Source organism: Lytechinus variegatus, chromosome 9 (assembly GCF_018143015.1).
Source record: "Lytechinus variegatus isolate NC3 chromosome 9, Lvar_3.0, whole genome shotgun sequence".
NCBI classification, from domain to species: domain Eukaryota; kingdom Metazoa; phylum Echinodermata; class Echinoidea; order Temnopleuroida; family Toxopneustidae; genus Lytechinus; species Lytechinus variegatus.
In genome coordinates this window covers 17,671,792-17,685,616 of record NC_054748.1, presented here as the reverse complement: position 1 = coordinate 17,685,616, position 13,825 = coordinate 17,671,792, and the positions used below count along the sequence as shown (strand labels likewise).

The window sequence follows — 13,825 nt, the reverse complement described above, 5'->3', positions numbered from 1 at the left end:
CTTTCAAAACTTTTACTTTCATTGGATAGATGAGACCCAAACCCAATAATATATATGAAAAAATTACCCACATGCTGTATATTTTTTAATTCCCAGGACTTTTTCAAAGTGTAAACTTTTTTTTGATACGCACTGTAGAGTAATGAAATGCCGTACATGTTATATAATTTTGCGTGCGAGCAGCTTTTCATTATATGGACTCCTACGAAAAACAACATTTGCTGATAAGGCGTTCCATCCCACGAGATCTAAATACATAAATTTAAAAAAAAGATACTGATCACTTTCTACACTTCCCAGTACACCACGTCCTGTTCTCACTTGCCCTGCACTCATACGTGTACAATTTCCTCTACGCGGTTTTTGTCTCACCTGCTTAGCAGAGTGAGACTATGGGCGCCGCTTTTCCGACGGCGACGGCGGCGGCGTCAACACCAGATCTTAACCTATGGTTCAGTTTTTGAAATGACAGCATAACTTAGAAAGTTTATAGACCTAGTTCATGAAACTTGGCCATAAGGTTAATCAAGAATTACTGAACATCCTGCCTGAGTTTCATGTCACATGACCAAGGTCAAAGGTCATTTGGGGTCAATGAACTTAGACCATGTTGGGGCAATCAACATCAAATCTTAACCTAAGGTTAAGTTTTTGAAATGTCATCATAACATAGTATATGGACCTATTTCATGAAACTTGGACATAAGGTTAATCAAGTATCACTGAACATCCTGCATGAGTTTCACATCACTTGACCAAGGTGAAAAGGGTCAATGAACTTTGGACGAAATGGGGGTATCTGTTGAATTACCATCATAACTTTAAAAGTATATAAATCTGATTCATGAAACTTGGACATAATAGTACTCAAGTATTACTTAACATACTGTGCAAGTTTCAGGTCACATGATTGAGATCAAAGGTCAATTAGGGTCAATGAACTTTTGCCAAATTGGGGGTATTTTTTGAATTACCATCATAATTTTGAAAGTATGTTGGTCTAGTTCATAAAACTTGGACATAAATGCAATCAAGTATCACTGAACATCCTGTGCACATCTTAGGTCACATGACCAAGTTCAAAGGTCAATGAACTTTGGCCATAGTGGGGGAATTTGTTGAATTACCATCATATCTCTGTAAGTGTATTGGTCTAGTACATAAAAAGTGGAAATAAGAGCAACCAAGTATCACTGAACATCTTGTGCGAGTTATAGTAGTTTTCAAAGTCAGTGCTGCTGCTATATTAAATCGCGTGATACAGGTGAGACCGCCAGAGGCATTCCACTTGTAGGCTTAAAAGCCCACTCACACCTCAACGAATGTACGCTGACGAAGGGTGACGAATGGGAAAAAATGCACGAAATGCACGTGAAATCGACGAATTAAAATAAAAATTTCTGCCAAATCATGCGATCAATCACTATTGTCAAATTTTATCAACAAACGGTAAGCAAAGAATAAATATGGCATGCGAAGAATATCGATTTTTCGGTTCACCTCTTTGAGTAAATTGCAGCCGAAGGCGAGCGAAGGGTTGATACAACCCAATAAGACGAACGGACAGTGAGCAATAGTGCGAATATTAACGAAGACGAGGGAATAGATCGTGAAAAAAAGAAGGGGGTGATTTAAATAAATGAACTGAATTCTGGTCAAATTTGCATAAATTTATTCACTTGTGCCTGAACCTATGCAATGCTATCCTGATCAAATCTGATATTCAGTAGGCCTATCTATGAACATTTCAATCTCCGATTAGAATAATATTTAAACTCTTCTTTGTTTATCAGTTGACGAGATGCATATAGTTAGGAAATTCATTTAAAAATGACATTGAAAAAAATTGGGTTCAAATGCATTTAGATAGTAGTTAAAGAGTTTGCGTCAGTCGAAGTTAGATTTTCGTGTAAATGGCCTGTACTCTGAACTCCGGTTTAAATTAAACCCTTGTTTAAAGCTGTGGTTTAACCATGGACAGCCAATTGGAGCACAAATCCCTTACAGTACACATTCATTTTGACATCCACATAGTTCATAATTGTCTGGGAATGATAACTGCAGTATTTTTATTCATTATGAAAGCATAAGGATACAAAATACTGAACATGACAAATATAGGCCTACAATATAAACATGATTTTGATTTTTTTGACTCTCTATAATTTTAGAGAGTCAAAAGGGGCCTGAGCTTTCGATCCTAGCAGAATCTTCTTCGGAGGCAAAATGATAAACATATAAAGTGGAACAACCATAATATAGACCACAGACATTCAACAGCAACACTGAAAACAGGGAGACAAAAGGGGCATTAGTGAGAAGAGATGACCAATCAGGTTAATGAAGGGGATGAAAGAAAAGGAGTATGCAGACACAAAGGGAAGTTAGTGTACTGTAAGTAAGGCCAAAGAAAGACCTCAAGCCTAGAGAGATTAAGGTATGAGGCAGTCAACATCAAACAGGATCTGGAACAAAACAGTGATAGAGGGTGTGAGGAAGAGATGAATAACAAGAGAATTAGTGAGAGGTGGGTCAAACAGGTAACAAAGAAAGGCATAATAAACTGGTAAACTGGTGCATAAGAGTGGGGGAAAAAGGAAAGAATGGAGAACAACTGATAATGTGCAAAGGACATGAGTATGTATGTAAGAGCAATAAACAAACTAAGAGAAGAAAGTGTAAAAATAAATCTGTAAGTATGAAATTGTATAAACATATCCAAAAAGGAAATGGTGTAACTGATATTGTAATCCGCTGGGTGTGAGGGGAAAAAACAGAAGACTATACAGTAGACAAAAAACAAAAAAACACAACCTGTATATTATATGGAAGGGAAGCAATAGCCTAAAAGGGTAAAAGCAAATAAGGAAACTGATGCTGTATGAGTAAGGGGGTGTATTAAGAAAAAAAAACATAGTAAACATGAAAATAAGCAAAATAAATAAGTGGTAAATCTAAGAGATGAAGGGAGAGAATATATATATATATATATAATAATTATATCACCTCAAAAAGAGAGGAAAAATTGGAGTTGAGCTTATGTGAGATATGGGAGGAAAGTAGAGGCAAAACTATGATGTAACTAATCTAAAAGAGCTGAGGGGGAAAAATGTGTGTACAGATGGAAAGTGGGTGAGAAGGATTGATCAGTCGTTCCCCTCTTGGATGTTCAGGCCATGAGGTTGGATGGTGCGAAGTCGTCTCATCCAGAACTTCTCTCTGCTAGTGCGTACTGAGTCAGGACGGATACCTAAAGATTCGATGCCCTGTAGCATTATGTCAGTGATGGAGTGGTTAGGAAGGTTAAAATGGCAGCCAACTGGAGTGTCCAGCTTTGCTGTGTTGACGGTTGATCTGTGCCCGTAGAATCGTTTCTTGAGTGTGGTCTTGGTTTTCCCTACGTATTGTACCCTACAAACTCTGCAAGTGATGAGATATACAACATTAGCGGTAGTGCATGTGATGTTGCCCTTGGTTCGGTGAGAAAGGCTGGTAGAGTTGCTGGTGAGAGTGTCGCCCTCCTGAATGTGTATTTCACATATAATACACCTGTTGCTGGTGCATTTGAAGGTGCCATGCTGTATGGGAGAACATTGGTTAGTGAGGGAGGGCAATTCAGCACGAACAATGAGGTCCCTGAGATTCGGTGGACGTCGGTATGCTAGAAGGGGAGTATCGGGAAAGGCCTGTTGGAGACGATCAGAAGTGTGTAAAATGTGGTGGTTATCACACAGGATTTTGCGGAGAGGGGGTAGATTGGGATGGAAGGTGGTCACAAGCGGTATTCTGTCGGTGGTCTTCTTGTCACTTTTAGGTTTTAGAACTTCAGATCTAGGGAGAGAACGAACTTTGTTGATTGCCAGTTGGACTGCCCTGGCCCCGTGGCCCCTGGCACAGAGATGTTTCTGCAAATTCATGGTATGGAAGGAAAAATCAGGGTCCTCGGAGCAAATACGGCGAAGTCTGAGGGCTTGACTGTAAGCGATGCCAGTTTAGCAGTGACGGGGTGGCAGCTGGGTGAGTGGAGGTACTGGTGGGTATCTGTGGGTTTAGTGTACAGGGTAGTGGTGATACCGTTAGGCTTTTTCTGGACTGTGACATCAAGGAAGTGGGTTTCCTTTTGGGAGAAATCAGAAGTGAATTTGATGGTCCTGTGGAAGGAATTGATGTGGTCAATGAATGTGTGGAGGCTATCTTCCTCCCTGGTCCAGATGAAGAAAATATCGTCTATGTAACGCCACCAAATCCATGGGCGACAGGGGGCGGAATCTAACATCTGCTGTTCCAGCTTGGTCATGAAGAGACAGGCGAATGAAGGAGCCATCCGGGTGCCCATTGCTGTGCCGAATATCTGTAGGTAGTGCTGATCCATGAAAGTGAAGTTGTTTTTTTGTGAGTACATGAGACATCAGAGATTTGATATCGGATATGGGGGGACTTGAATGGCCACTGGCGGTCAAGGCTTCACATGATGCTTGGATACCTTCATCGTGGGGAATATTGGTATACAGTGAAGAAACGTCTAAAGTGCCGATGATCGCAGTCTCCGGTATCTGGTCCTTGATGTCATTGAGTTTCCTGAGAAATTCTGGAGTGTCGTGGATGTAAGAGGGTGCACGTGAGACAAGGGGTTTAATGTGATAATCAACAAAAAGGGAGATGTTCTCTGTTGGGGAACCATTTCCTGAGAGGATGGGTCGACCAGGGTTGCCAGGTTTGTGGATCTTGGGGAGGAGATAGAAGCGGGCAGGTTAATTTTAACAAAGAGCTAGACAGTGGTCTAAAATAAACCTGATTTCAGATTACGGGCTATTTGGGTATTAGGCTATTTGGGCAATATTCGCAAACACGTCTTACCTTGTGCACATGAATTGCTAGTAGTAATACTCCTTGGAACCCCAAAAGTGCCAACCACTTGGGCTGAGGTAATTGTTCCCCAAAGCTATACATGATGTATAATATGGACCGAGTGAAGCTCTCCTGTTGATGTACTTCTCAGTCGGCTCTCTTCTCGACTAGTATTCTAGTCGAGAAGAATCGAGGGTTCTCGAATGAACTTTTGTCTGAACTAGGGCTGAGATGGATTGTTAAAATCGCTTTGAACCTTCCAGTTTCGAGGAAGGAGCCTGTCTGCACAATGTTTACCCCTCAATTTAACCTTGCAGTATATGCGCACCAACGAACGTAGAGGGCAGCAACACACAAGCGTGTTGCTTTTAGGAAGGTCCACTTCGCTCAGATTTTGTGACCACCTTTTCCCAGAGCACTTTTTGGAAGATTGTAGAGTTGATTTTTTTTTCGTTTGTTCAATTTTATTATTTTTTATTGATAATGAAGCCTCCAAAGCAATATGTTAAATACTATTATTTTAGTATATTTGTATTTTTTAAAAATTGTATGACAAAATGTAATCATGATTCTTGTAGTTTACGGAGCAATAAAAATACATAGACTGATGAAATTTGTGTTACCGCTCTTCTGCTTAATTTCGCTGCCCCTACCAATCTACACAAGCTAACGCCAGAGCAAAGACCGTGATGTTCTGGTCTGGCCGCGCCGAAACTTCCCCGGTCACCTGTACCTCGGTGCGCGTACTGCGCTGCGCGAATGATGTGCTGGCCGCACTGCACTGGCAGGATAATCTCGACGTGACTCGACTTTAGCTAGATATGGACTTGAAAGATATAGACATGGTCTGTCATTGATGTGGCACTATGGCGGATGAGCAACGATAAATATTCAAGGTTAGAATTTCAATTTTAACTTACAATGTAGATTGTAGTCTGAAAATCTGAAATAATTATGATAAAACCACAAATCCAACCAACATTTTGCAGTCCATCAGGCAGGATCGAATACGGCAACTACTGAACTAGCAAAGCCAAGTCCTAGTCTAACTCTAACGTTAGACCTAATATTAGACAGAAATTATCTGGTTCAGTATCGACCTATGTATATTCCGACGGGTCTTGACTTGAGAACTATCAATGGGCGAAGCTCTATGTCACATCTACTATTTTCATTCCATAATTTTACAAAAATTGTGTTAGCATATGCATGCAGCCAACCGTACCCTACCTCAGCACCGACCGGCCCGGGGCGCCGGAGCGGTCGTGCCAGCCATGGCGCCGGTATATACCGTACTGGATTGTGTAGGCGCATTACGGTGCAGCGAAGGTTAAATAAAGACGTATCAACGTCACGTATACTTGTTATCATATTGATATGCAAAGTCATCAAACCGTTGTCACTACTATGTAATATTTTATGAAAAATACAGGAATAAATGTTTCATATTTTTAAACATGATATTTGATGTAAAAAAATTTTCAAGCAAAAATAATGATAAAGAGGAAATGAAAATAAATCAACTCTACAATCTACTAAAAAAGTGCTCTGAGAGGATTTCGGTGGTCACAAAATGAGCTTGTCTAAGTCCGGGTGAAATTAGCAGACTGGTTTATTCATGACAGAATTTAATCCCGGTTTGCTGAAAATGTACAAAAATTTGTGACAATAATTTAGTGATATATTATTTTCGAAATGTGATACATTATTATTAAATGCTTTATATATTTTTTGTTTTTATTGTTTCAATCTACTATTGTCATTATTCATTTGTTTACTTCTATTTTGCTGTCACTCAGTGAGTGTATTGTATCGGATCATGGTTTCGTTGGCATGACTACCAAATTGTTCGCGCACTTCATTTGTATGCGCGTATCGAGTGGACCTTCCTAATAGCAACACGCTTGTGTGTTGCTGCCCTCTACGTTCGTTGATGCGCACCCCTCAATTTAACCTTGCAGTATATGCGCACGCGCTACGTACGCGCGCACACGCATAACCTCACCCTCTCCTCACACACTTTTATCTACTAAACAGTCAATCCATTTATATGCAAGTGTTCAAAGAAGTCCCGACATCATCTATTTTAGTCTATTATGGTGGCGCACATTGGTGTTTACATTACAATTCATTTGGTATGTATGTGATGAAGTGTTGTTCTACCATATAAACTGTGCAAGATAAATCCTTTCACCACTTACTAATTGAAATCATGTTGGCATGAAAATGTTTGAGTTTAATCATATCAACGAAAAAGTATAGACCTAAAATGATGAAAGAAATCCAAATAATATCTCATCAGTTCATAATACTCATTTTGTCCATTCAAGGTCAATAATTATGACTGATATTAATAGAAAGGCTATATATTTTCCTTGCTGATCTTGCATGTCATGATCTTTAATTACCTCCATCATTTTTACCGCTGCCATTATTACCTTTGCCATTTTTACCTCTGCCATTATTACCTCTGCCATTTTTACCTTTGCCATTATTACCTCTGCCATTTTTACCTTTGCCATTTTTACCTTTGCCATTTTTACCTCTGACATTTTCACCTTTGCCATTATTACCTCTGCCATTTTTACCCGGCACCTTCAAATTGAGGATGCTGATTCATTCATCGTCTGCACCGCAAACATGGCAAACGACCACAATTATGCAAAAGTCCACACCCATGCGTGCTCTTATGTTATTTGTTGTTTATTCTTTATGTATGTATTATATTAATTTGTATTTAATCGTACCATGGTGGTGCCCCACCCACAAGTTTTTTTTTAATGAAAACTTCTAGGGGCTCACAATCCCAAGTTTTTACCTAATTTGTATATACCTCTATTATTATGATTGATTGAAATAAATTTTGAATTGACTTGATATGTCGAAGACAGTCATGAATAGTCATATTGGGTCCGGAACTGTGGGAAAATAATTTCCGCCGGGCACAGGTTCTTTTCGAAATCGAATCTAAAAACGACAAGGGGCCCATTGAACACCGCCGGAATTTCTCTCGTTTTACGAAAATGCTAACGTTAATCGAAACATAAACGGCAGGTTACGGTCAAAGGTTAAACTGCTCCATAGGTTCCGGCCTTGCTAACCTGAAATTAATTCAGGAAAGTTTCCTTAAAGACCGAGACTTTCGGACTTGTGTGTCAAGAGGTTTCACTATTACATTGCGATGTGTTCATTTGTTTATTTATTTCTGTTTCCTATAGTATGCTTTATATAACTGGCTTACATGACATGGCAGTAGTAAAAGGTGAATAGCTTCTTTGTTACTTTCAATTGGTACGAATGATTTTCTGAATTCAGCTACGGATATTGAATACTACGCTCCATTACATTGTTAATCAGCAGTCGGGACTGAGTCAACAAATACATTCGTAAACTTCTATTTACGAGTATGCTGAAATACTTTTGACAGTAGCGAACGAAACAAATTAGTACCTTGACTACGTCGACATTCTGGAGCTCTTGTACAACCAGTCTGTGCATTGGGGCCAGGGTATCCTCCTAAAGTATAGCCAATGTACCCGGTAGTCCTTGGGTCATCTCCCCTCTCGATCCTCACACAGATATACTTCGTGTCTACGCATTCGGCCATTGGGTCGGAAAAGGAGAAGTCCAGGTCGGTAAACTCGATTTTTTCTGTTCTCTTCAAGTCCTGGTCTTTTTGTTTCAGATCTAGAATGTCCTCTTCGAATCCAATCCTTTGTAATAAGCAATAACACGTTTCCAAATTTGGGTCTAGAAACGGTTACAATTTAAGCAAGGTTTAACGCATTCTTTTATCTGAGCACTGTTATTCATATACAGGTTTAGACAGAAAAAATGATCGAGGTTCACTTTTCGTTCGGTGTAAAATTGTCAATAGGATTTTTTTATAGGAGCGCCTTGAGCACCTAACAAGGTGGAAATGTGCGCAATATAAATATCCTTCATTATTATTATATTATAACAAAATGGGACATACTACATAACAATATACAGTGTGTTACTATTCGTTTACATTATAAGTAAGCCATGCAGAATTGTTAAAGAATTAAAATAATATTCATTGAAGTACAAGTAGATATTTCCTGAAGAAAAGAAAATATGAAATAGGGGGTCTGCTTCAAAAGCAACACATGGAAAATTCGGACGCCTCAAGGGACTGTTTATTTTTCATCTTGAACACCTACTTCAAGGGCGTATAAGGCCAGATACACTTGAAATAAATCCAGGTGATTGGGTAATTAGCTACGTTGTTTATTTATTGATTATGCTAATATACAGTCACACAAACTCGTACGAAAGATGCGTTCGTATGAATCTGACAGTTCTTAGAAATTCTTGGGTTCGTAGTAGAGATTCGTTCAAGCGCCCTCTAGGTGGCAAGAGCAATTGAAGGCCATCTCGGGAAACGGAATGATTTCCGTTCTTTCACTGGCCCTAAAATTGTAACATTTTCGTAAAAATGCCTTCAACTATTCTTTCACCAGACTTAAGGCCATCTTACGATTTTTGTTGTCAAGTCATTCGTGATAGGATTTCTTTCGGACTTCATGTATACTTTGTTTGTTTCTGAAAAAATAGACACTACCGTGCCCTAATGAAATCCACTTACCGTTCAAAGTAATTTTAACATGGCAGCAGTTCCAAGAAGACTACGTGTTTCTTGCAGTCCCCTTAAGGGGCTTTTACAATGGTTGGAGGGATCGTTTACTCACATTATATGTTGCACACAATTGCAACGGTTGTTGGCATTCGCACCGCCAATAATGATAGGGGCATTAAAGACCCAAGAGTTGCTCGTAAGATGGCGCTGTTTGAATTTCCGTTCTTAAGGCGTTATTACGGACGTCGTAAGAGCATTATATGAACAGCCTTATCCGTTCTTACGACCAATGTAAAGAATTAATGTCCTCTAGGATTCTTTCTCGATCTTCCAAAAATATTGCTTGGTCCGTACGATATTCATACGACGTTGGTACGGCCGGCTTACAAAGAAAGGGTTTTGGATAACGTTTAAAAAATCTTGGACAAAACCATCGACCGAGTTGGAACTTACAAATGGTCTACAAACGGTCTGTGTACGCTGGCATCATAGGACATATTGAGAAGGTCTTACTAAATGGTCTAACAAAAGAAAAACGTTCGTACGGCGTTCGTAGGCGTTTTTAAATTTCAAGGGGTGGTATTCTGAGATCAATTTTATCTCAGATAAAATAAAATATTTCATCTCCGTTAAAATCAGTGAGATAAAATACCCTTAAAATCTCTCCGAATTGGTATTCTGAGAACAATTTTATCTTCTTTTTATCTCTGTAAGACACACCTATTTTTTAATCAATATACAATTAGAAACGCGCTTTTATAGCTCTCTGATATCACTCAACCAATGGAAATCCATTCCGCTAGGAGGTGTGGCAAAGAAGTGAGATTGCGTCAATTTATTGACTTCACATACGCTTGCACAATACGCTTACGCGTCTTTCAGAGTTTTCTTTTTAACAAAAATGACAACACTCTCATCTTTTTTTCGAAGTCTATTTCGCATCTTTTCAAGCATCGTTTCATAGACAATATTAGTCAAGAAAGGTCTTATGAAATACTTCCTAATTGTAAAGGAATGACTTTAAGGTGTTGTTCTCAATGAATATATCATTTTTCATCATTTTCATGTCAATATTTGGAGTTAACTCATGTAGAAATATTGACGAAATCAACGTCGCGGAGATAAAATAGCCCCTACCCTCTTTTAAGTTTATTTCATTTTTTCTTCAAAGTAAATTGGGCGCAAGCACATCATCCGCGTTGCAATGTCCAGATACGCGATGGTTATGTCTACGCTGCCACCGCTCTGTTGCGTATCATCATAGATACGCAAGATAAAATTTGTACGCAAGATAAAATTTTAGATTTTATCTGAGAGATAAAATGTCATCTCAGAATACCAATTTCATTTTAAGAGATAAAATAAAATATTTTAAAGATAAAATGACATCAGAATACCGCCCTAGGGCTTTACCTTGGTCCATTGCCGTCTGGGTTGGCTGAAGCCCAAGCAGAAAGTTTCCAAAGGTCTTCTCCTGAGACTCCGGTGGTGTCCGTGGCATCATGAAACTTGATGGAAACATTGACGCTTATTTGATTGTCCCCTTCCTCTGTGAAGGTATCTCCATTTGTGATTTCAGGCCGGACTTTCTTCACCACGACATCTGTTAAGGTTTAGAAATAAAAGCTAATTTAATCCTAGGATATTGGGTGACCAAATTTATACAGTGCGTCCCAGAAAAAACGAAACCGAGATTTAGTGATGATTTATCATGACTTAATCATAAATAAATAGACAAATGACCTATCAATGTAAAGCTTAGAATCTCCTCTTTCATCCGGTATTACTTAGATTATTTCTCATTCCCGCATGAGTGAGCAAAAACACTTTGAAAAGGGGAAACCAAAAAGTCACTTGGCGGGCCGTATCTGTTTTTTAAAAAGAAAACCACATTTTTTAAAAGTTCAATATCTGCTCTTTAATTTGATACCTCAATTACAGAAAATGGTCAAGAAATAACAAAGTTCTGGTTATTTGATATAAGGCTTGAATTTCAATAATTTCAGAAAATTAAGAGGTTTTACAGGCTAGCGTTCAAACTCACTCGAGACTCCGTTTTGCAAACGATTAGCCATGCATGAAGTCTTTTGTTACCGTGCGATAGCTTCTGTGGGAAACCGGTGAAAACAAGTTTATTTAATGAAAGTAGAGAAATACAAGCATTATTTTGAGGATCATAACTTTTTTAATTCTCGACCATTTTCTGTTATTGAGGTATCAAAGAAAAGAGCAGATTTTTAGTCATGTGATTTTATTTTTGCAATTCAGATACCCCCCGCCAAGCGAGTTTTTGGCGTCCTCTCTTCGAATTGTTTTTACTCACTCATGCGTGAATGAGGAATAATCTAAGTAATACCAGATGAAAGAGGAGATTCTACGCTTTACATTGATAGGACATTTGTCTATTTTATTTATGATTAAGTTATGATAAATCATCGCTAAATCTCGGTTTCGTTTTTTCTGGGACGCACTGTACAATCATTTGTTATTTGATGTTCCATTTTTAAGCTTGTGAAATATATACATACTATTAGCTTGTACTCATCTTGATTACAGAATTGATGAAGAAAGTGGCCTCAGGTGCTATGTGGGCTTTTAAAGTGCCTTCCTAAAAATCCTCCATCAAAATATGTCCTGCTTTATCGATTAAGATTATTTTTATAAATAAAATGCGGTTACTATATTGGTTGAGATATTGCTGCAGTTTTAGCGGTATATCGCTCGAATATGGAAGCTTAAAAGTGCCACCGAGATGTTGAGATAATTATCTCGGGAAGTCGACATCTTGATAGCAAAAGATAAGATGACGAGATCCCAGATCTCATCATGTTGACATCTTGTAGAAGAGATGATGAGATGACAAGATCCCAGATCTCATCATGTCAACATCTTTTGGAAGAGATGATGAGATGACAAGATCCCGGATCTCATCATGTTGACATCTTTTAGAAGAGATGTTGAGATGACAAGATCCCGGATCTCATCATGTCAACATCTTTTAGAAGAGATGATGAGATGACAAGATCCCGGATCTCATCATGTCAACATCTTTAAGAAGAGATGATGAGATGACAAGATCCCGGATATCATCATGTTGACATCTTTTAGAAGAGATGATGAGATGACAAGATTCCGGATCTCGTCATGTCGACATCTTTTAGAAGAAATGGTCAGATGACAAGATCTTCGATCCATGATCATGTCATCTAATCATCTCTTCTACAAGATGTCAACATGATGAGATCCGGGATCTTGTCATCTCAGAAATGGGGATTAGATTCAAATTCCAGGGGGACCACTTCCATTGATGAGTGGATACCAGGCGCGACCATGGGGTTTCGAAAAGCACCCTAAACAATGGAAGTAAGTCTTTTTCAGATTATGAAAATGCATCTCTTAATAAGTATTTGGATTGTGACACCCTACAAGTATTGGATATGTATCCCTTTTCAGCATTTTAAACATCGTTTTGACAAATACGTAACGTACTTGCCCACTCTGTCCCCTTTTACGCGTTGTCGCTCCTGGTATCCACTAATCAATGTAAGTGGGCCCCCCGGGCGGCCTCTCGAGCTCTAGGAGGAGTCAAATGTTGATTTGGAAAGTCGTCCTCAATAGGATATATCGCTGTTACCATAGTAGCAACCAGAATTTTGCACACGAAACGCATATTGAATGTTTCCGCCGCAGATGCGAAACAAAAAAATATCTCATGTCACACAATATGCATTGCAGGACAGCGTTTTACGGCCATGATGACGGGCCCAAAAAGTCCCTTCCAAACTCAACTACCGTTGTAAATTAGCGTCCGCGTCCTCAAACGAAACGTCGGGAATGAGGGCTCCCGAGCTACACACATAAAATGAGAAAGGATTTTGGTTTGATTTTGATCTAATCACCAAATTGAAAAAGCATTAGGCGACAGACCTAATTAACGAAATCATTGATATATACATCCTAAAACAAAAAGTAAATTCTTAGATCTGAGAGATGGCTCACTTTTTACTTCCAAGCGAAATATGTTTAAGCGGGAACCTTTATTAACAAGATGGCCATGCTCATTTCAGTTTCTTGGATTTTGCATTGCTGTACTATACTAACGCATAGGCGGACATGGCCAGGAGTCCCCCCCCCCCCCCTTACTCGCGGAGCCCTAAAAAACAAGGGCGAAACTCAAAGATAGAATAAAGAAGGGAAAAGAGAGGAGAAAAGAAGAAGGTGAAAAATAAGAGGAGGAAGACGAGTGAATAAAATGAGGGGAAGACTTGGAAGAAAAAAATCATGTCGCTTTGTGATTTACATATCTTGCTCAATATCGAGCTTAAAATATCAAATTTTGAAGTCGATATACAAAACATATTTCAGCACGGAAATCAA

General features: G+C 38.9%; 1 protein-coding gene across 1 annotated transcript in view; it reads right to left on the bottom strand.

Annotated features, from left to right (window-relative positions):
- Positions 1-13,825, bottom strand: part of LOC121421853 — a 65,721-nt gene that overhangs the window by 29,601 nt on the left and 22,295 nt on the right. Inside the window, exons 3-4 of the mRNA XM_041616655.1 lie at positions 10,862-11,051; positions 8,299-8,561 (exon numbers count right to left, since the gene is read on the bottom strand). Of these exons, the coding sequence (XP_041472589.1) occupies positions 8,299-8,561; positions 10,862-11,051 (453 nt within the window). The remainder of the gene's footprint in view (positions 1-8,298; positions 8,562-10,861; positions 11,052-13,825) is intronic.